The 20,619-nt window shown below is 47.6% G+C and overlaps 1 protein-coding gene across 3 annotated transcripts in view; it reads left to right on the top strand.

Annotated features, from left to right (window-relative positions):
- Window positions 1-2,048: 2,048 nt before the first annotated feature.
- Window positions 2,049-20,619, top strand: part of CACNB4 (calcium voltage-gated channel auxiliary subunit beta 4) — a 269,552-nt gene continuing 250,981 nt past the window's right edge. For 2 of the 3 annotated variants that reach the window (XM_004577170.3, XM_004577166.3), the window contains exons 1-2: window positions 2,049-2,354; window positions 2,838-2,921. In XM_004577170.3, coding sequence (XP_004577227.1) covers window positions 2,292-2,354; window positions 2,838-2,921 — 147 coding nt within the window. In that variant the 5' untranslated portion in view covers window positions 2,049-2,291. Of the gene's footprint in view, window positions 2,355-2,483; window positions 2,619-2,837; window positions 2,922-20,619 lie in introns of those variants that run through there. The other variant, XM_004577167.3, reaches the window with a different exon arrangement.

The raw sequence follows: 20,619 nt of genomic DNA, 5'->3' as shown, positions 1-20,619 counted from the left end.
TGATTTTGGAAACCAGGAGGTTTTCACAAAACGGAAGAAATCAAAGCAGCCTATAATAAATGCCCAGAGAATAAATGCTCCAGTTTTTCAGGGGCACAAGAACTTTCCAGCACTGGAGTGCTGCGGGTGGGGAGTGGGGGAGGGTGGGTGCAGGGTTCTGTGCATGGAGGGAGGGCTTACTGGGGTTTGGAGGCTGGGCAGGGGTGTGTTCCAAGGAAGAGGTGCAGAAATGGGAGTGCACTTAGTGGATAATAATGAGGGGACCTGCCTGCTGGCTGCATAAGGAGGTGGATGTGATAAAAACACAGGGATGCTTGGTTGTGGGGCCATATTTTAGGTAAGTGAAGTGGGCAAAATAAGGTTTTGGAGTATGCCATTTCCTGCAGTGTGCAATTGGAAGGAGATGCATGGGCCGGGGGAGGGGGCAGGGAGGTGGTCAGGAGAAGGGAGCCTAGAAGTAGAGACCAGTGATTAACTAAAATCCAAAAACACTACCCTATGCTTTGCTTAAATTAAATCCAAGGGGGTAGGAATGGAAGGGGGGAAGTACCTGGTAGAGGAGAAGGACATCAATGCCAAGTGATTCTTAAACACAGTATTTGTTCTGTAAATCAGTTAATCAATACAATGTTAGAATGCAAGGTAAGATGGTTGATCTAGTGATTGAAGACATTAAGTGTATTTTAACAATGGACTCGGGGAAATAACTCCTTTGGAATCCACAGTTTTTCTTCCCTTATATTCTTTCAAATTCCTCCTCTCCACAGTCCCTGGCTTTTCATGCATTTTAAATTTTTATTCCTTTTTTTAAAAGGCAACTATTATTTTTTAAAAAGAGTTATTTATTTTTTTATTGCAAAGTCATATATATAGAAAGAGAGAGGAGAGAAAGAAAAAAAGGAAGATCTTCCGTCCAATGATTCACTCCTCAAGCTGCTGCAAGGGCCAGAGCTGAGCCCATCCAAAGCCAGGAATCCAGAGACTTCTGAGTCTCCCACATGGGTGCAGGGTCCCAAGGCTTTGGGCCGTCCTCGACTGCTTTCCCAGGCCACAAGCAGGGAGCTGGATGGGAAGTGGGGCTGCCAGGATTAGAAGTGGTGCCCCTATGGGATCCTGGGACGTTCAAGGCGAGGACTTAAGCCACTAGGCTACCGCACAAGGCCCCATGCATTTTTTTAAAGAAAATATTTATTTTTATTGGAAAGTCAGATTTACATGGAGAAAGAGGTTTTCCACTCTGGTTCACTCCCCAAATGGCCACAATGGCAAAAGCTGAGCTGATCAAGTGCCAGGAGCTTTTTCCCGGATTCCCACATGGGTGCAGGGTCCCCAGGCTTTGGGCCACCCTCCGCTGCTTTCCCAGGCCACAAGCAGAGAGCTGGATGGGAAGTGGAGCTGCCAGGACAGGAACTGAGAGCAATGGCAGGGGGAGACTTAGCCAATTGAGCCATAGCACCTGACCCTCCTGTAATTTCAAAATTCATCTCTGAATGGGTTTACCGGAGGAAAGCCAAGGAGGCGAGGCAAAGGTTGAGTTCCCTCCTTCGCTAACTGCCATCCGCGGAGGCACGTGGCCAACTCGTGCGCTTTAGCGGGTGTAATGTGACCTTCAAAACTCCTTAGGACTTAGCGGAGCTGCATCTCCAAAGAGACTGGCGCACTGGCTCTCTCCCCAAGAGGGGTGTGAGTGAGTGAGTGACTGATTTACAGCTAGAGTTGCCCGAAGAACACTTATAAGGGCAGAAAGCTGTGCCCCCAACACCACGTTTTGCTGGGGAAGGCAGGCTCTGGGGTTTGATCTTTTAAAATTCCAGGGCAGCTCGCACGCCTCCGCCCCGCGACTAGGTCTTTCCCACTTCCCGGCACACTGCACCAGCTTCCCACCCCAAGTCCTGATTCATGAACCGTGCCACCTTTGTCTCATTTTAAACTGTGCAGACTATTTTAATCCTCCCACCCCCATCCTAGATCCCCCCCCCCGCCCCCGCCCTTCCTTCCTTTTGGCAAGCTCTGATGTAAAGCGCTCTCTAGGTTGGAGACAGCTCCTCCTGGTCGGTTAGGAGTAGAGGAGAAGCTGAGAAGCCCCCTCCCAGAGCCCCGGCAGTCGGCCCCTTTAAGGTGCCGCGCTCTACGAAGTGCGGGCGGGGAGCCCGGGAGCCGGCGCGGGGCCAGGCAGCCGGGTGGGGAAGTCCTGCCGTCCTCCTCCCCACACTGCGCCCGCAGCCAGGCTTGCGGGGCCCGTGCGCCCTCCGTCCTACGCGCACGGGCGGACCATGCGGTGGCTCTGAGCCATGTCCTCCTCCTCCTACGCCAAGAACGGGCCGGCGGACGGGCCGCCCTCCCCCGCCTCGCAGGTACCGCCTCCTCGCCGCCCAGGAGCGCCCCGCCTTCGCGCCAGACTGGCGCCCCCCAACCTCCAGTCCCGGGAGTCGGTGGCCCGGCTCCCCCTCCCTCCTCCGCGCCCCTTTCCCCTCCCGCTCCTCCTCCTTCGACTCCTCCTCCTCCTCCTCCTCAACGTAGTCCAGGTCTCTGCGCTCCAGCTCCGGAGCCCGTAGCCTCCCCCAGCCGATGCCGGGGACTCGGACCCCGCACCCTCAGAGTCTTTGTTGATGGATGTGGTGGGTGCTCTCGGGCTGCTCTTCCCGGAAATCTTTTCAGCCGTCCAGGCTTGGAGTGGGTGGGGGCGGGGGCTGTATTTGGGAGCTCCGGGAGGTAGATTTAGGGACTTGAGTGCGAGCTCCGGGTAGCGGCGGGGAGGGAGGGTCCCGGGAGGGTCCGGTGGTTCCACGTTGCGGCGCTCACCGGCTTCTCTCTGGCCCCCCGCGTGTGGAGTCCAGGTGGCCCGAGGCACCACAACCCGGAGGAGCAGGTTGAAAAGATCCGATGGCAGCACCACTTCGACTAGCTTCATCCTCAGACAGGTAGGCTGCGGGTCCGCGCCACTGGGCAAGCGGTGCGGAGGGTCCTGGGACCCAGAGCAGGTCCCCAGGTGCGGGAGCTGCGGGGCCGGTACCTGTACCCCGAGCGCGCTGCTTCAGGGTTCCAAAGTCTCACAGATACTGGCGTCCTTGGTCCCGCGCGCGCCTGTTCGGGCTGCGTCCTCTCCCACCCCAATTTCTGTCAGTACTCCTGCAGCCTCGAAGTCCTGGGGTCCGGGTGTCTCCTCACTATCTCGGGAGATGTGTGTGAGTGGATATGGGTCAGCAGAGACTGGGAGGTTGGGCTTGGATGCTGAACTGAAGAGCTGGGGATAGTGCACTTTTGGGGCGGCTCTCCCCGCCCTTGGAATAGAGGAATCTGCGGGTGCAGGGGGTCTGGGTTGGGCCAGGTGAGGGGGTTGGGTCTTTCGGTTTTGTGCTGTGTTTGAAGGTCTTCGAGCTTCGTCAGAGGAAAGCCACTTGGAGCTGGAAGTTTGGTCTCACTTTGGGACCGCTGTGTGGATTTTCGCTTAATTAGGGAAAAGCGGTTGGACCTGGTTAAATCAAGTTAAGCGAAGGCCACACATGGGCTCCCCTAGTCCGGGCGGTTTGTGGTTGATGTTTATTTTCTTGGTGCTTTCTTCTTCCCTGCGGCATGGTTGCTGGGGCCAGCTGTTTGTAACCCGCATGGCGGGCAAGCTGGGACTTCTGTGGTGCCTCTCGCCTTGATCCAGCAAACTGGTCCCGAGTTTTCTTGCTGTAGGTAGAAGCCCCTCTAGCGCCTGGTGAAGAGATCTTGGAAAGCCGTGTGTGTGTGTGTGTGTGTGTGTGTGTGTGTGCGTGCGCGCGCGCGCGTGTGCATTTGGGGTGACCTGGCAAGTCGCAGGTTCTGCCCTGGGTTGCTGGGGTGACCTTGAGTGATTTCCTTCCCTGCAGGTCATTCAGATCCTTGCGTGTTTAACGTGGGACTGCAGGTGTGGTGGTGTGTTTCTCTAGTGATGGTTATCACCTGAAACAGCTTGTCCAAGGAATGAGCGTTCAGCTCAGAGGATCGGACTTCTCTGGGGTCCAAAAAGCATGTTTGGATTGTATACTTTGTGCAGAATTCCTGCTTGTGCAGGACCCGGAGTTATTACTGCTGCTTGATTCAGTGAGCACGCAGCGTGTCTGCTCTTAGGAGGAATAAATGTTGGACTCTGGGTTCATTCTCAAAATAGGCTCCAGCCCCTTGGCAAGGCCTTGGTTGTGTATTTAATAACGCAGAGACATTGTTCAGATTTAAACATTTCTGAGTTACACTGTTGGAGGTCTTGCTGTGCAGGTGCCTATTTTTGGTAGTACTTATTTGTTGTAAATTCTTGAAAATTCTAATTACATAGCAGTTTGTTCTTCAAACTGCTGAACTAAAACTTTAATCTGCACCATCCCTGCTGTATGTTTCCACACACAAACAGAACAGTGTTCTTTCTGATGTTTTCTTGCTGCCCTCGGTTTATGCTGTAAGTGACTCAAATAATAGAAGTTTTTGTAAATCGTGCTGCTGTGTGCTGGCTTAGAAGTGTAACTATCAATACATACTAATTTTGGATGTAAGTTGATTTTTAAAATATGTTGTATGGAATATTCTGAAACGGGGATTCATTGGTTTGATAAAATGATCCAGTTTAAATTCAGGAATTGTAACATCACAATCTCATTTTTTGACACAAAGTACCTAATGTTTGTAAGCATTTTTCTTACACACGATCCTGTATAAACAGCATCATATAGATTGCTACAAGGCAGGAGATGCAAAATGAAAATTTGAGATTGAATTTCTGTGTCTTTGGAATAAAAATGACCAGTTACCACCTACATGCCAAAGCAAAGAAGCACCACATTTGTCTGTGTTAATAGAAGCTCATTGTAGAATGAATGGCCAGTGACTTTCTGGTTTTTGAAGTCTTGAGATGTTGCAGTGGTGGAATTCCTTGGTAATATTTCTCAGTGGTGCAGGGTTACTTCGCACATGCAGAATACAGCAGGGAGACATATGAAAGCAACGTTACCTGGAAGAAAAATCTTCAGTAAAGAATGGCATGTGTGCTGTGTTAGATGGGGGATGCTTGACCCAGTGGTGAAGGGCCAAGGGCAGTTGGCAAACTTCTTCAATGAAATACCCTCTGTCTTTTGAGCTGATAAAGAAAACCAAAAAAGGGTTAGTGTTGGTTTGTGTCCAGGCACACATTTGCATTGGCCCCAAAATAAGCAGCCTGAGTGAGAAAGGGAGCCTGTCTCTGCTCTGAGTGCTGTCCACAGGCCCCTCAGGCAGCTCTGACCTTGTTTCCTGGTTGGCTAGATCACTGGCCTCCACGGGGTGGCAAGGATGGAGGTTTTGGAATGAATCCAGGGAGCCACTAAGTGGCTTCAGGGAGGAAAGGTGAGAAGATTAATACATCGTTACTGAAAAGGGAGAGAGAGCAAGGGGTGACCCAGAAATGTTCTTAGTGCTCAGAGGCAGACCTTGGACGTGCTGATTGCTCCTGCTCTTGACTGAGGTGGCAACTCCAAGATTGGCTGGTGCTGGAAAGGAATGATGCTTTTGGGCAAGGCTTTCCTCAAAGCGTGGCTACCCTTGGACTGGCTTTCCAGGTGGGGCCATAGAAAATTCTCCCAGGAGATCCCCGGGAGAGAGGCTACTTATGAATGCGTTCTACATTCCTGCTTTTAAACTTTTAGCGAACACTGGTGTTTACTAGGTGTCCAGCACTGTGTTGGCTTATTTGTGTGTGTGTGTTGGGGTGGGGGAGAAGAGAGACATGCAGATGAACGAGATGCAACCCCTGTACTCAGATGTTATAGTCTAGTTGTGGGGACAGAGGTGTATGCAAATTATATAGTGAAGAGTAGCTAGACATGTGCCCTGAGTGTTCCGATAGCCATGGGTATGTCGTTGCACTCAGAATGTGTAAGGCAGAATATTCCAGATTAGTCCTCTTCCTACTGAGGATGGAAGAAAGCCTGATCCAGGTGGAGTGGGCAGGAGGATTTCTTGCTAAGTTTCTGTTGGGAGGACTGGAGCATGACAAGGGCTGTGGAGCGGTGATCTCTTAGCCCTGGTGGAGGGCTCTTACTCTCCCCTCTGTCTAATTAACCTTTAATCATTAAGATCTAAGAGCTGAGTCTTCACCTCTTTCTCTGACCTTGCTGTTGAGGTCCGTTCCTCAGCCAGGGGCCCAGAGTGCCTGGTGCTCCCACAGTGTTATAATTTAACACATACTTGGATTTCTCTGTTGGTGTTTGTCTCCCCGTCCAGATCATGAATTTCATGAGGCAGGGACATGTCTGCATTTGATCTTCTCTCAGTCTGAGTGACACATATTTATTTGAGTGAAGGAAGGAGGGGATGGGTAGAGGACTAATGAGATCTATTTTAGGAATGATGCTGTGCTCCAGAATGAAATGCTTTATGCAGTGGAGAGAAGTCACCTCATGGTAAACTTCCCTAGAATTGGTGGCTTAGAACAACAGTGTGTATTTGTGTGGGCTGAGCAAGCAGCGTCTCAGCTTCAGGGGATCTTTTTCTGGGCATCCAGTGTACTGGCCAGAAGGTGCAGGATAGGCTCTCACATGTGGTTAACAGGTAGAGCTGGCTGCTCATTGAGAACTCAGCCACAGCACTTGACAGAAGGCTCGGCTTTCCTCCTCCTGGGCTTCTCAGCACGGTTGCTTGAGCTTCCTGGTAATATGGTGGCTGCCTTCCAGGAAGGAGCACCGCAGCAAGGAGAGGCTGAGCTGCAGCTCTCCTAATCCCCAGGCTGTGAAGCTGTGCCACATCACTTTTCTTGCAATCTCTGAATCACAACAGGCCCAATGGCTTGGCCTGTTGCAAGGCGGGAAGAAAACAGATGCTATTTGGATGGAATGTGAAAGATCACATTATGAAAGAACATGTGACAAGCGAAATTATCAAACTCAGTGTTTGATTTAAAGATTATTCGGTTCATATAATAAATTTAAATGTTATTTCAGTAAATGCAAATACTTGATACATTTGGTTTTCATGAAGATTTATTTAGTATTTATTTGAAAGGCAGGTGAGAGGGTGGGAGAGAGAGACTCATTTGCTGATTCAACTGATTCAGATGGCTGAAGCAGCTAGGTTTAGATCAAGTGAAAGCCAGAACTCCATCTTGGTCTCCCATATGGGGACGTAAGAACTTGGTCTGTCCTCCACTACTTTCCTAGGCACAGTAGTAGGGAGCTGGATCAAAAGTATAACAGCTGGGACTCCAACTGGTATTCTGCTTTGGGGTGCTGGTCTCACAAGTGTAGCTTCACCCACTGTGACACAGCACTGGCCCCTTCATAAATTGTAAATATTCTGTACATTAAGGAGAAATGGAGAGGTTGCCACTGTATTGCCAGTTAAGCTGTTGCCTGTGATGCTGGCATTCTATGTGGGTACTGGTTCAAGTCCTGGCTGTTCAGTTTCTGCTCCACCTTCCTGCTCATGTGCTTGGGTAAGCAGTCATGATGGCCCCAAGTGGGCCCCTGACTTCTACATGTGGAGACCCAGTGAAGTCTAGGATCCTTATTTCAACCTTGCCCAGTCCCATCCATTGTGGCCATTTAGTGAATAAACCAGTGGGTGGAAGATCTGTCTCTCTGTAACTCTTTCAAGTAAATAAAAAAGTCTATTTAAAAAAAGGAAGAAAAAGGAGCTCCCTGGTCCAATAAAATTACCTGCTAAGGCCTCATTACAGACATCATATTGAACACAGAAACTGGAAGTAACAGGTACTCAGTGACTGATAAACTAAGTAATGGTTTGCATACAGCACCGTTTTTCCATGAAAAGAAAAAATGAAGTAGACCTGCATGCGATGATATGGGAATGTTTAAGACATTAGCCCAAATAGTCAAGGAAAAAAATTAGGTGGAGAATAAGACACACAATTTGATACACAAAAGAGCATGAGGAGGGGACGGTGAGGTGGCAGCACCCTGGGGTTCACTGGTGTTAGAGCACCTTGGGTTTTTGAAAGTGTACTACTGAGATTCTTGTTATAAGGGTTCAGCTATCACGTTGATGCTATAGTAAATCAAGTTGGCTTAGAACTTCTTTATTTTTAAAAGATTTGTTGTATTTTTATTGGAAAGTCAGATATACAGAGAGGAGGAGAGACAGAGAGGAAGATCTTTGTTGATTCACTCCCCAAGTGGCCGTAAGGCCAGAGCTGAGCCGATCCAAAGCCAGGAGCCAGGAGCCAGGAGCCAGGAGTTTCTTCCAGGTCTCCCAAGCGGGTGCAGGGTTCCAAGGTTTTGGGCTGCCCTCGACTACTTTCCCAGGCCACAGGCAGGGAGCTGGAAAGGAAGCGGGGCTACCAGGATTAGAATTTACACCTATATGGGAGTCCCGGCGCTTGCATGGTGAGGACTTTAGCCATTAGGCTACAGCACTGGGCCCTAATTTATTAGTTTTTTTAAAGATTTATTTATTTTTACTGGAAGGATTTATAGAGAAGGAGAGATGAGAAAAATCTTCCGTCTGCTGGTTCACTCCCCAGATGGCCGCAATGGCCAGAGCTGAGCTGATCTGAAGCCAGAAGCCTCTTCTGGATCTGCTAAATGGGTGCATGATCCAAAGGCATTGGGCCATCCTCTGTTGCTTCGCCAGGTCACAAGCAGGGGCCTGAATGGGAAGTGGAGCAGCTGGGACATGTACTTATATGGGATCCTAGTGCTTCCAAGGGTAGGATTAGCCAATTGAACCATTGCACCAGACCCTTTGGGTTACAATTTGAGCACCGGTTTTATACGTGTTTCTCTGATGCTAAGAGAGTTTGCTAACAGAAGGTGTATGCTTAATTATATCTGTAAGAATAATCAACTGCTGAGGGCATGTATTTATGCCAAATTTATCTAGATACTTAAGAGTTGTAGAATTGTAGAAAAGGAGGAGATTGCAAAAAGAAAGCACTTCGGTCTCTCATTTGCAGAGGCTGAAAGATAGGCTCGGGTTGCATGAATAGAGGGTGCTGGGGCTGGCACAGCTGATTCTGACTTGAATCCCATGAGTTTTTTTTTCCCATCACAACATACTTGAGCTCTGAATAAAATTCTGATAGGTGTAGCTGCATGAAAGCACATGTGGAATTTACTCCTCCGAGAGCCTGTGTTTTTTTTTTGTTTGTTTTCTGATTTAAAAATTTTTTTGTTTTTATAATTTTTATTTTTAATTCAAAATTTTATGGTACAATCCCGTAGGGTCAGGGATTTTTCACACTCCTGCCAAATTCCCACCCCCTGAACTTTCTCCATATTGTTACAGTAATATAGTCCTTCATAAGGAGTTGTAATTCCATCACTGTTATTTAAGTATGCCCTGTAATTGCTGGCATAGACAATGTCAGGTAGTCCAGCATCCCATTGTCTAGATATGTCCAACAGCTTCATTGGGAGTCAAACCTTGATTTGCAAGTAGGGCTGCGTATTGCATTGTATCTCTGAACGTTCTTTATCTGTGTGACTGCTGGTGTCGGAGAATCTGGAGACCCAGTTTTGTATTTTTTTTCTCAGTTCTATCATGAATAGGATGTTTATATGATTCATGGTTCTTGTCGGTAATTATTTGTATCTTTATTTACCTACTTAAATAAGTCAGCATATCAACCAGACTCTAATCAGTCTAATGTAACTATTTGAGCTTTTATAACCGAGGGGCTTTAATATAGAGAAATGGATTAAGCAGGTGACTGGAAAGCTTGGGCAAAAGTGAGAAGCATCTGACCAGAGGGACAGGTGAAATCATTTGGTCTTGCCCTGGCAAGGCAACCACAAGCGGGATTTGAAAGTCAATGAATCTGTAACAGGCTAATTTTTACTTTGGTAATTTTGTATGGCTTGCAGATGATGTTATAAATATTCACATGGCCCTTGGCAGAACAAAAGTCCCTACCTCTGGTGTAGAAACTAAACCCAGAGGTTGGTCACAGCAGGAAGCCACTGTTACCTCTTGGCTAGAAGGGCCAGGGTAGGATAACTGAAGTCAGGTGGCAGGAGCTGGACCACAGGGATCCAGTTTGGTGGGTGTGAAAGATACGATGGGGGGCCGCCTCTGTCAGAGGAGCCTGTGGAAGTCAACAGAAAGGCGAAGTAACCTGGCATCTCCCTTCCTCCTAGGCTGCAGGCTCTTCTCAGCCCCTTGGCTGGCTGAACCAGCTGAAAGCCGAGTGGGTGGCGAGCCGGAGTGGGGAAGAGTAGGTTTGAGGGAAGGCGGGACGGAACTGGGTGAACCATGTTTATGTTTTGGACCCTAGAAGCCAGCACAGATGGGTGTTTTCCCCTAGCTCCTCAGTGCCGTTTGCTGGCTAAATGGAATACAGTTACAATGAACTTGGCGCAAAAGTGCATACTCATTTCCTTTGTGAATGTTTTGGGAGGGTGAATCTTCTCAGATCGAGATCTTCAAGGACTCTCCCCTGTCTTGGCAAACTCAGCTCTGTTGCGGCTTTGGGCTTGCACTCATTGGGCTGAGGTTACAAGCTCCTGATGAAAACTGGAATGATGAGGCAGCTAAACCAGTATGTAGTCAGTTTTACCTCAGTCTCGATCTCTCGTCTGGGCCCCAAAGTTCCCTAGATTTTGCTTCTGTAAAACACTCTTTAACCTTCTGTTTAGGATGGTACAATTACATTAAAGTTTAAATTCTGTTTCAGGTTTTAACCTTTCTAGATAATTACGGGAAGCTGTGTGGAAACCAAAGCTGGAAATGACCTTGGCTGTGTTTTTGGCATTTTGAAATGACTCTACTTGCTGGCCTTAGTTCTCTCAGAGCATGTACTGATTCTTCACCAAGGTGGAAAATTAAAGACTGCCTCTGTGAGGAAGTAGTTTCATCAAACTACAGGGTGGAACTACTGGTAGCAACCAGTCTGTCCCCTCGTGGTGTCGGCTAACTCAGTAGGTTTGTCTGGGGCTGTGATGTTTGGTCCTGACCCATCTTCTCTAGCTGTGCTCAGGGCAGTGTCCAAGTTGGTCCTCATTCCCAGAGTCTACCCCTTTCTCACTCAGGGCAGGGCACAGCCGTAACCAGGGTGGGCAGCTTGCAACTCGCTGAGTGTCCTTGAGGATGCTACCAGCTGTCCTTGGATGTGGTGGGAGCTGGCCATGCAGACCCCATTCTGATCTGGAGCTCTGTTTGGCCTCTGCCTGTTCTCCAGTAGCATTCTGAATTGGACCATGTTCTGGAGTGGCAGCCACCTCTTCTCTGCTTGCATCATCTTCATCTGAGCTGCTTTCCAGCCGGGATGTGCATGCTGAGAACGGGTTATAGGTATCTAAAATGTCCATCCTCTGAGCTGGGTGGCTGCTGGGTGTGCTGGGGTAGGCCCTCCTCATTTCTGTTGAATGCTGTGTGGCACACAAGCATTTTCTCTGTGGATGCTGGCTGCATTTGAACCATGTGTACTAGGGAAAAGTGATGGGGACTTGGGGGTGGAGCACAGGAAACAGAAGGCATCATTAGTGCAAAAGCCTAATTATAGACTTCAGGTGAAGAGAAACAGGGCCGTGCTCTCAAGTGACAATCATGACAGGCCAAGTGTGGTGACAGCCTGCTTTCAGAAAGAGAGCTCCCTGCGGTCGGTATCAGACAGTCGTTCAACTTCTCCCTGGGTGGCCTGTATCCCGTATGAAAGTGCCAGTTCAAGTCCTCGTTGCTCTGCTTCTGATCCAGCCACCTGCTCACGCACCTTTGAGGCAGTGGAGGATGGCCCAAACACTTGGGTTCCTGCCACCGACATGGGAGATCCACCTGGGGAGGCCCCAATGGGAGACCCAAGTGCATTGCCTAGTTTTGAGCTGACCCAGGGCAAGCTGTTGTGGGCATTTGGGAAAGTGAGTCAGCAAATGGACAGTCTTTCTCTTTGTGCCTTTTCAATGAATGAATGAATAAATGAATGAATAAAAATCAGATAAGACAGGGCCCGGCGGCGTGGCCTAACGGCTAAAGTCCTCGCCTTGAAAGCCCCGGGATCCCATATGGGCGCCGGTTCTAATCCCGGCAGCTCCACTTCCCATCCAGCTCTCTGCTTGTGGCCTGGGAAGGCAGTCTAGGACGGCCCAGGGCTTTGGGACCCTGCACCCATGTGGGAGACCCGGAGGAGGTTCCTGGTTCCCGGCTCCGGATGGGCGCGTACTGGCCCGTTGCGGTTCACTTGAGGAGTGAAATATCGGATGGAAGATCTTCCTCTCTGTCTCTCCTCCTCTGTGTACATCCGGCTTTCCAATAATAATAAAATCTTTAAAAAAAAATCAGATAAGACAGGTTATGAGTAACACCTGGCTTGAATATCAACAATGCTTTGAAATTCCTTGATGACAGTTTCTTGTTTTAAGTTGAATGCACATGGTGCTATTTTTTTAACACATGCATAGAGCAGAGGTAACTACTTGAATCTGAAGGGATGTCGTTCTTTATTTGTAATTTATATCCTGAAAGCTTTAATTCAACAAGGGCTTTATACTTACGTCACAAACTGCTGAATCTTCCCCGAGCGTCACTTGTCACATGGATGGCAAGTCCTGTCTCCCTTATTTGTGATTTGATAGCCTTGCTGGTGCACCTATCTTTATTCATCCTTGCCGCTAATTGGTAGTATTTGTGTGAGGAGGAAATACTTCGTGAAAAATGAACTTGACAAGAAGATGCATTTTTCTGGTAGTCAGTCACTGAAAGTGGAAAACTTGTAGTGTTCATTGACACCATCTATCGTGCGATTTTAAAACTCCTTATGGGAAAAAAAAATTTTTTTAAGCACATGGAAAACCCAGGAGAAATGAGAATGTATAGTAGCTGTATGGAAAAATTGATCATCCCCATCTATCTTCTTTTTAATCTTTATTTTTCATCTACTTAAAAGGCAGGGGAGGGGGAGGGTAGACAGATTGTTGAGGCACTGATTCACTCCCCCAAATGCTTGCAGTACTTAGAATGGGCTAGTCTGAAGCCCAAAGGTCAGAATGCCCTCTGTCTCCTACAGTGGTAGCAAGGACCCCAATACTTGAGCTGCCATCTGCTGTCTCCTGGGATGCGTCAGCAGGTAGCTGGTTGGGGGGTGAAGTAGCTGGAACTTGAATGGGCACTCACTCAGATGTAGGATGCCGGCCTTCCATGTAGGGGCTTAACCCACTGTGCCATAATACATACCCTCTACTTTGGTTTTAATTGACCCAGTGCTATTACTAAAATATAAAATACTGGTTTTGGTTGAGCATCAAGCAAGTGGGTAGGTACACTGACCACTGTAATTGCTAGAATGCTCCCTAGTTGCTGTTGGGGTGTGTGTGTGTGTGTGCGCGCGCGCTAAACAGAAAGCAAAAGATCTCTGTCAGACACGGAGATGCTGCACTCTTTTAAAAAAAAGATTTATTATATTTTTATAGGAAAGTCAGATATATGGAGAGGAGGAGAGTCAGAGAGGAAGATCTTTTGTTTGTTGATTCACTCCCCAAGTGACCACAACAACCGAAGCTGTGCCAATCCGAAGCCAGGAGCTTCTTCGCGATCTCTCTTGTAGGGTCCCAAGGTCTTGGGCCATCCTCGACTGCTTTCCAAGGCCACAAGCAGGGAGCTGTATGGGAAGTGGGACCACTGGAGTTAGAACTGGTGGCCATATGGAATCCCGGCACATGCTAGGCAAGGACCCTAGCTGCTAGGCTACTGCGCCAGGCCCAAGTGCTGCACTCTTGCTGTCACTCTAATCTAACATTTTTGTCAGTCCAAAATGAAACTTAAGTAGCTGTTCTCCAGCCTCGTCCCTACACCCTGCTCCTTGGCCAGCTACTTCTCTACTCTCTGTCATGATAGACTTGTCTAGTCTGGACATTTTATGTAAATGTAGTCATACCATATGTGGCTTTTTGTGACTGGCTTCAGATTTTTTTTTTCTGGCTGTGCTCTGCACATCCACCTGAGTGGTTTTGGTTGTATAGTTTCTCTTCTAAACATATAGATGTTACCTTGTTGGTGTAATGTGGAGGATCATATTGGTATTTGTTTACTTACCATTTTTCAGATTGATTTTCTTTATTTGAAAGGCAGAGTAATGGTGAGGGTGGGAGAGGTAGTGAGAGAGCGAGAGATCGATCTTCTGTCTACTCTTTCATTTTCCGAATGGACATGACGCTGGGACTGGGCCCTGCCAAAGCCTGGGGCCGGGATCTCCAGCCTGGTCTCACATGTGGGCGGCGGTTCAGGCACTCGGCCGTCTTCTCCTGCTTTCCCAGGTACATTAAACAAGGAGCTGGATGAGAAGCAGAGCATCCAGACTTAAAGCAGCACTCTGAACTGGGATGCAAGCATCGCAGGGGGCAGCTAAGCTGCCTGCAGCTCAAAGCCAGCCGGCCCCACACTTGCATTCATTTTAGAACTGCAACCTTAGGTCATCAAGCTGAATGTTTATTGGACAAAACTATTTGACTTGCATGAAACTAAAACCCCTGACCCATGCCTTGTTGTCATCAGGATTGAAGGAAGCTGCAGGGGGAGTAGAGGGGGGCATCTGCCGTCTGTAGAAAGGACATTTCCATAATAAGATGTGACAGATAGCATTAAAGGAAAGTGAGCAAAGTAAGTGATTATGGCTCTCGTTTCTGAAAATTCTTAGGAACAGCAGCATGTTGGGTAGTTACAGTTCAGAATGCTTTTATTTTCTCTAGGTGTTTATAATAACTCAGTTTTGGTAGCTGTAATATTTCTTCCTTGAGAAACACAATTAAGGAGAAAGCAGAGCACTTGAGTCCCAAGTTAAGTGCAATATTTATGGGAATTATTGGGTATATAAAGCGGATTCTCTATGACAGGTGCTGCTCAATTATATTTGAGCACTTCCCTTGGGGACAAAAGTCAATTATCAACACAGTCGTGTGAGAGAGAAATAGGTCAGCTGCAAACATTCTTGGCTAATTTCAGAAAGCTGGAAGGGTGATTTCATTTGGGGACGTGTTTTATTCCTGTGTTCTCTGTTAGGGACTCTGGTAGGGAAGGCTCAGTTTCTCACTTGGCTTTGGTTGTCATATCCATGTACTTTAAGATAATGAATATTTGTTTTGAGATTAAACTATATCTTTTTAAAAGTAATGCCAGATTGGCTTTGTAAGAGTCACGTGCACCATGGTTATTGCTAAAACTACTGTCTGTGTAATTAGTTGAGACTCTCAGCATGTGTTATATTTCCAAGCATTAAGTTTACATTTCTTTCTTTCTTTCTTTCTTTCTTTCTTTCTTTCTTTCTTTCTTTCTTTCTTTTTTTTTCATTTATTGGAAAGGCAGAGAGACGGCTTCCATCTGCTGGTCCACTCCTGCAATGCCTGCTACTGCCAGGACTGGACCGGGCTCCCAGCAGTCCATCTGGGTTTCCCACGAGGGTGGCAGGGACCCAGCTGCTTGAACCATCATCACTGCCTCTCTGGGTACACATTATTAGGAAACTGGGATCTGAAGCAGAGGCTGAATTCACACCCAGGTACTCTGATATGGGATGCGTTATCCCAAGGAGTATCTTAACCATCATGCCAAAACCTACCTCCGACTATTTTGTAGAACTAATATTTCTACATAAAAGAAGAGTTTTTTTTTTCTGGGCGGAGACATTGATGTGTTTTTAGAAAACCTAGAGTTTTCTTTGTGGTACAATCAAAGTAACAAAATGGATCATGGAACCAGTTTTAAGCATCCAGTTTAGTGGTATTAAGTACTTTCATTCACTGTATGTTTGGCTTTTTTTTCCCATAGGTATGGCAGTTACTTAAAAATACAAAGCAGGCAGGAAAACCTTGTAAAAATTTGTCCTGTAAGGAAACGCAAATGATCCCCATGACCTGCCATTACCCACATCTGGGGCTTTGTTAAAACAACAGCCACAAAAAGCCAGGCCTTGGGTGGGGAAGGAGCTAAGCATTCTCAGGCTGAGGAGGGAACAAGCTTGAGGATGCAGGAGGAGCTGTGGGGACCACCCTGGACCTTCAGGATGGGGAGTCGCAGGGAGATTGTGCTGCCTGGTCCTGAGTGCACACTCCTTTCCTTCTTCCTCCACTGTCTGAAATTTGAACAGTTTAATGATGATTTGGGTTAATGAACTGTCTATTTTAAAAATTTAATGTTCCCAGGAGTCTTAGGAGGCTCTTCTCATTCATACATCATTGCTGTTTGACTTCCTCCTTACAGGTAGGCTCGTTTTGGCATCAAAAAGAGGCCCACACAAGAAGGCTGTCCACAAGGCTCCCTAATAGAGGTCCCTGGGTTCTCTGAATCCTCCTCTCCTCTGCCTGTGCTGCTTGGGTGGCAGCTGCAGGTGTACCAGAGCAGGACTCCTCCTCCCAAGGCCTGGATCCTCCATCCCTCTTCCTGAACTGATCGGAGCCATGAGCTTCTTCTGGGTCACCCATGCGGGTGTAGGATCCCAAGGCGATGGGTAATTCCACTGCTTCCCTAGGCCATAAGCAAGGAGCTGGATGAGAAGCGAGACAGCTGGGGCATGAACTGGTGTCCTTTTGGGATGCTGCACTTGCAGGTGGAGGATTAGCCAATTAAACCATTGTACTGGCTCCAGAACCACTCTTGAATCTTCTTTTTGCTAGAGGTCTGAAATATGGCTCTAGGCCTCCTTGTCTGGCCCTGCCCTGGCTGGCATCTGTTCTCTGGGTCATCTGCAATCTCCAGGCTCACAGCCTGCGGGTCTGAGCAGATATTACCACTGATGTATCCTGTAGGACAAGAGGAAGGAGGAGCAGAGAGGCAGGTGTGAGATAACCATGCCACTCACATTTGGCCTGCAGGTACAGGCCCCCGGTACCTGGTCCCTCACCTCTTCTCTGAGTCCAAGCCGAGTGTCATGGGTGCTCACGGTTCTGCCATCACAGCCTTCGAGGGAGCAAGAGGCTGCTCAAGTCCTGTACCTTGCATTGTGAGAACAGTGCTACTTCCTGTGAACCAAGATGCTTTTTTCAGTGCCTTGCTCTTGGACACCCCAGACCAGCTATGCATCACATATCCTTAACCTGGGGCCTTGGAGTGGCTCTTCCTGTGCCCTGTGTCACCCATATTCTGTGAAGCCAGTCTCTGCAGCTTTGGCCTGTCTTTGCTTGTAGAATTTCCTTAGGGAACAAATATTTTTCTCCTTCCCAGAACTTGACACAAAACTGGCCTTTCTTACATATCTTTAGTTTTTACAATATTTAACTTTTAGAGTCTACCAATACTGACACTTTGACATTAAGGAAAGTGTAGAAATCTTCTGGGCCCAGTGTGGTAGCCTAGTGGCTAAAAGTCCTTGCCTTGCATGTGCCAGGATCCAACATGGGGGCCGATTCTAATCCTGAAGCTCCGCTTCCCATCCAGCTCCCTGCTTGTGGCCTGAGAAAGCTGTCGACGAAAGCCCCAAGTTTTGGAACCCTTTATCCATGTGGGAGACCAGGAAGAGGATACTGGTTCCTGGCTTCTGATGGAAAAAAAGAGAAATCTTTTTTTTTTTAAAGAGTTATTTTTATTTTTATTGAAAAGTCATATAGAACAAGGAGAAGAGACAGTAAGATCTTCCATCTGATGATTCACTCCCCAAGTGAGCACAATGGCCGGATCTGTGCCAATCCAAAGCTAGGAGCCAGAAGCCTCTTCTGGGTCTCCCACGCAGGTGCAGAGTGCCAAGGCTTTGGGCCATCCTCGACTGCTTTCCCAGGCCGCAAGCAGGGAGCTGGATGGGAAGCAGGACTGCCAGGATTAGAATTGGCGCCCATATAGGATCCTGGCATGTTCAAGGCAAGGAGTTAAGCCACTATACCACCCCACCGGACTCTGAGAAATCTTACTAAAAAAATTATTTGAAAGTCAGAGTTAGAGAAAGGAAGAAAGAGAGATCTTCTATTGCTGGTTCACTCTCCAAGTGATGAACAGCTGGAACTGAGCTTATCCAAAGCTAGGGTCCTGGCGCCTCCTCCAGGTCTCCCACATGGATGTAGTGGCCCAAAGACTTACCATTCTCCACTGCTTTCCCAAACTATCAGCAAGGAACTGGATCAGAAGTGGAAGAACTGGGGCTTGAACCAGTGACCATATGGGATGCTAGTGCTGCAGGTGACTGCTTTATGTGCTATACCACAGCACTGACCTCCAAAACTGGCTTCTAACAGCAGTTCTTCTCTCTAGGCATGGAGACCTCCCACAAATTTATGCATACAAATTTTATGTCCTCTTTCAGGTCCAGTTACAATTATTCAGAACAATTTGTGTAGTTCAAGTTTGTTTTTCTCTGTACTTATGGTGGGAGTGTGGCAAAGAGAAGAAAGAAGCAAGAGGGAGATAACATTGAAGCCTGGATCAGAGGAGGGTTGCAGGACAGATAGTGGACACCTGGTGTCTGAAGAGAAGGGTAGTGGGTAGGAAATGGTTGCAGAAAGGGAAGTGGACAGAGGATAACAGTCAGACTTAGTCGTCTCATACCTTATCCTGTGACAGTTAGAAATGCTTCAGTTACAGATAAACCAAAGCCCCGCACAATGTGGAATTCTTGGCTCACGCAGATGAGAGCATTTCTTCAGGTATGGCTTGTTCTGTGTGTCTCCAATAACTAATGGCTCAGTGAACTTTGGTGACACCGTGTGAGTCCTGGTACAAGAGTGTCTGCTTGATTTAGTGTTCTCTCAGCATCTGGATTTCCTTCTATAGAAGGCCTGCAGAGAGGGCCGAGTGACTTCTGAGATTGCATCAAGATCCAGTCCCATAGGATTGAAGTTGGTGTTCACGGGTCTCTCTGTGTATGTCAAAGTTGGTGTTCACGGGTGTGTGTGCGTGTGTGTATTCACTCTTCTTGGTATAAGGCCCTGTGCTGCAGCTTTTGCAGTAGGCCTGTGTCCCACATGTTAGCATGAAACATACAGTCATTGCAAAACCTGAGGTGGGCCCGTTCTTGAACACTGCAGCAAAGACGTGTGGAAGCAGTCTGTAGGAGGACAGAGAATGTGGGCTCGAGCTGGGATTTATAACTTTTTCAGGCAGATGCGTAAGGCATGAAGGGATGTGTAAAAAAAGCAGGGCGTGCAGTCAACAGGGAAGCACCTGAGATCGGGAAGACTCTATTCAGGTCGACATTCCGGAAGCTATCAAGAAGCGGGCCACTGCAGAGTGGTGCAGCTCCCGCTGTTCTGAAATTACAACCCCCAGGAAGAGCAAGCAGCTAATGGGATTTTAAATCCATAATACAACATAAGAAGTTGCTGTGTCAGAACTTGGTAAGATGAGTAGAACCACAAGGTTGCTTCTTCTTGTTTGAAAACATTGCATTAAGGAGCTTTTAATGCCGATTTCCTGACTCAGCTCCTGTGTCTTAGGCCCCAGTATTCACACAGATTCCTTGGCGTGGTGGTCTGTATCCCCAGGAGGAGGATACGGGTGTTCCTGGTTGTCTTTGTGGGTTGGTTTTAGAATTTTTTTATGAACATTTTAATCTATTTTTTACATCTTTCATTAGCTAATGCCTTCTACAAATGCCTCTGTCAGCTGGGACTGTGTGAGACTGAAGTTGGGAATTCCACTCAAGTCCCCCACGTGGATGACAGGGAGCCAAACTACTGGGCCATCATCTGCTGCTCCTGCAGGTGCACTAACAGGAAGCTACATCAGAAACAGAGTCGTTGGGCCTCAAAGTCAGTCCTCCTGTGTGCGGTGCAGCTGTCTCTAGTGGCAGTGTCTCCTGCGTGCCATTATACTTGCCCTATTTTCTGTTTTTAAGTAACATTAACTATGTATGTATGTATGCATGTATTTATAGAGAATGGACACATTTCATATATATTGCAATCCAGACTTAGGAGCTTGGCTACACTTCCCACTCTGTCTTTTCTTCCTCCTTTCCTCCCTCCCTCCTTCCCTCCTTGCTGTTCTCTCTTTTTCTAGTTCTTACAGTAGCATATTTTCATTTTACTTCATAATCACAGGTTTAACACTCTGTTCTGATCGATGTTTTTATAATAGTAGACCTTGTATTTTCAGATGGCCTGCATGTTTTTAGACTCAAAGTTGTGTTCCTCAGAAATCTCTATGGAAGCTGTGACCAGTGTGATGGTAGTTGGAGCTGTGGTCTTTGGGAAATGATTAGGTTTGGATGAAACTCTTGTGATGCTTGTTTATCTTCCAGAAAAAGATTTTGTTGAGGGTCAGTGTCTGGGATTTCCTGGTCTCCATAATTGTGAGAAATATGTTCCTGTGGGCTAAATCATTGTTTTCTTAGAAGCCATGCCCCTTATGGGAGAGTTGCTGTGGAAATCCCCAAGCTGGGTCCTCTCATCCAAAGTGCAGCAAGCCAATTACTGATACCAAGTGGAGGGATAGAGTAGGAGTTTCGCAGATTGCAAGGAGGTAGCAGCTGTTGCTCAGTTTCCAAACTTCTTGGCAGGATTAGGAAAAGTGGATCATATAGATTAAAGTAGGGGTAGGGCAGTGCCTGATCAGCTCACAGGCAGTCCTCTGGTTGGTCCACAGGGTTTGTGCCTTTCCTTGGATTGGCCAGTGCTAGGAGGCCAGTGTGTGTCTCTGCTGATGGTAGAGTTGGCTGTGGGCTGTTTGGAGTCTACTCTTAGGTTGGGTGTTACTTTCTTTGATCAGTGTAGATTGAGTTTCTGCCAAGCTCTGTGAAGTTAACTTTGGAATTCTGAGTGTTTGGGT

The sequence above is a fragment of the Ochotona princeps genome, chromosome 5 (genome assembly GCF_030435755.1).
Source record: "Ochotona princeps isolate mOchPri1 chromosome 5, mOchPri1.hap1, whole genome shotgun sequence".
Lineage (NCBI taxonomy): Eukaryota > Metazoa > Chordata > Mammalia > Lagomorpha > Ochotonidae > Ochotona > Ochotona princeps.
The sequence above is the reverse complement of the archived record's forward strand: the minus strand, read 5'-3'. Positions and strand labels throughout refer to the sequence as shown.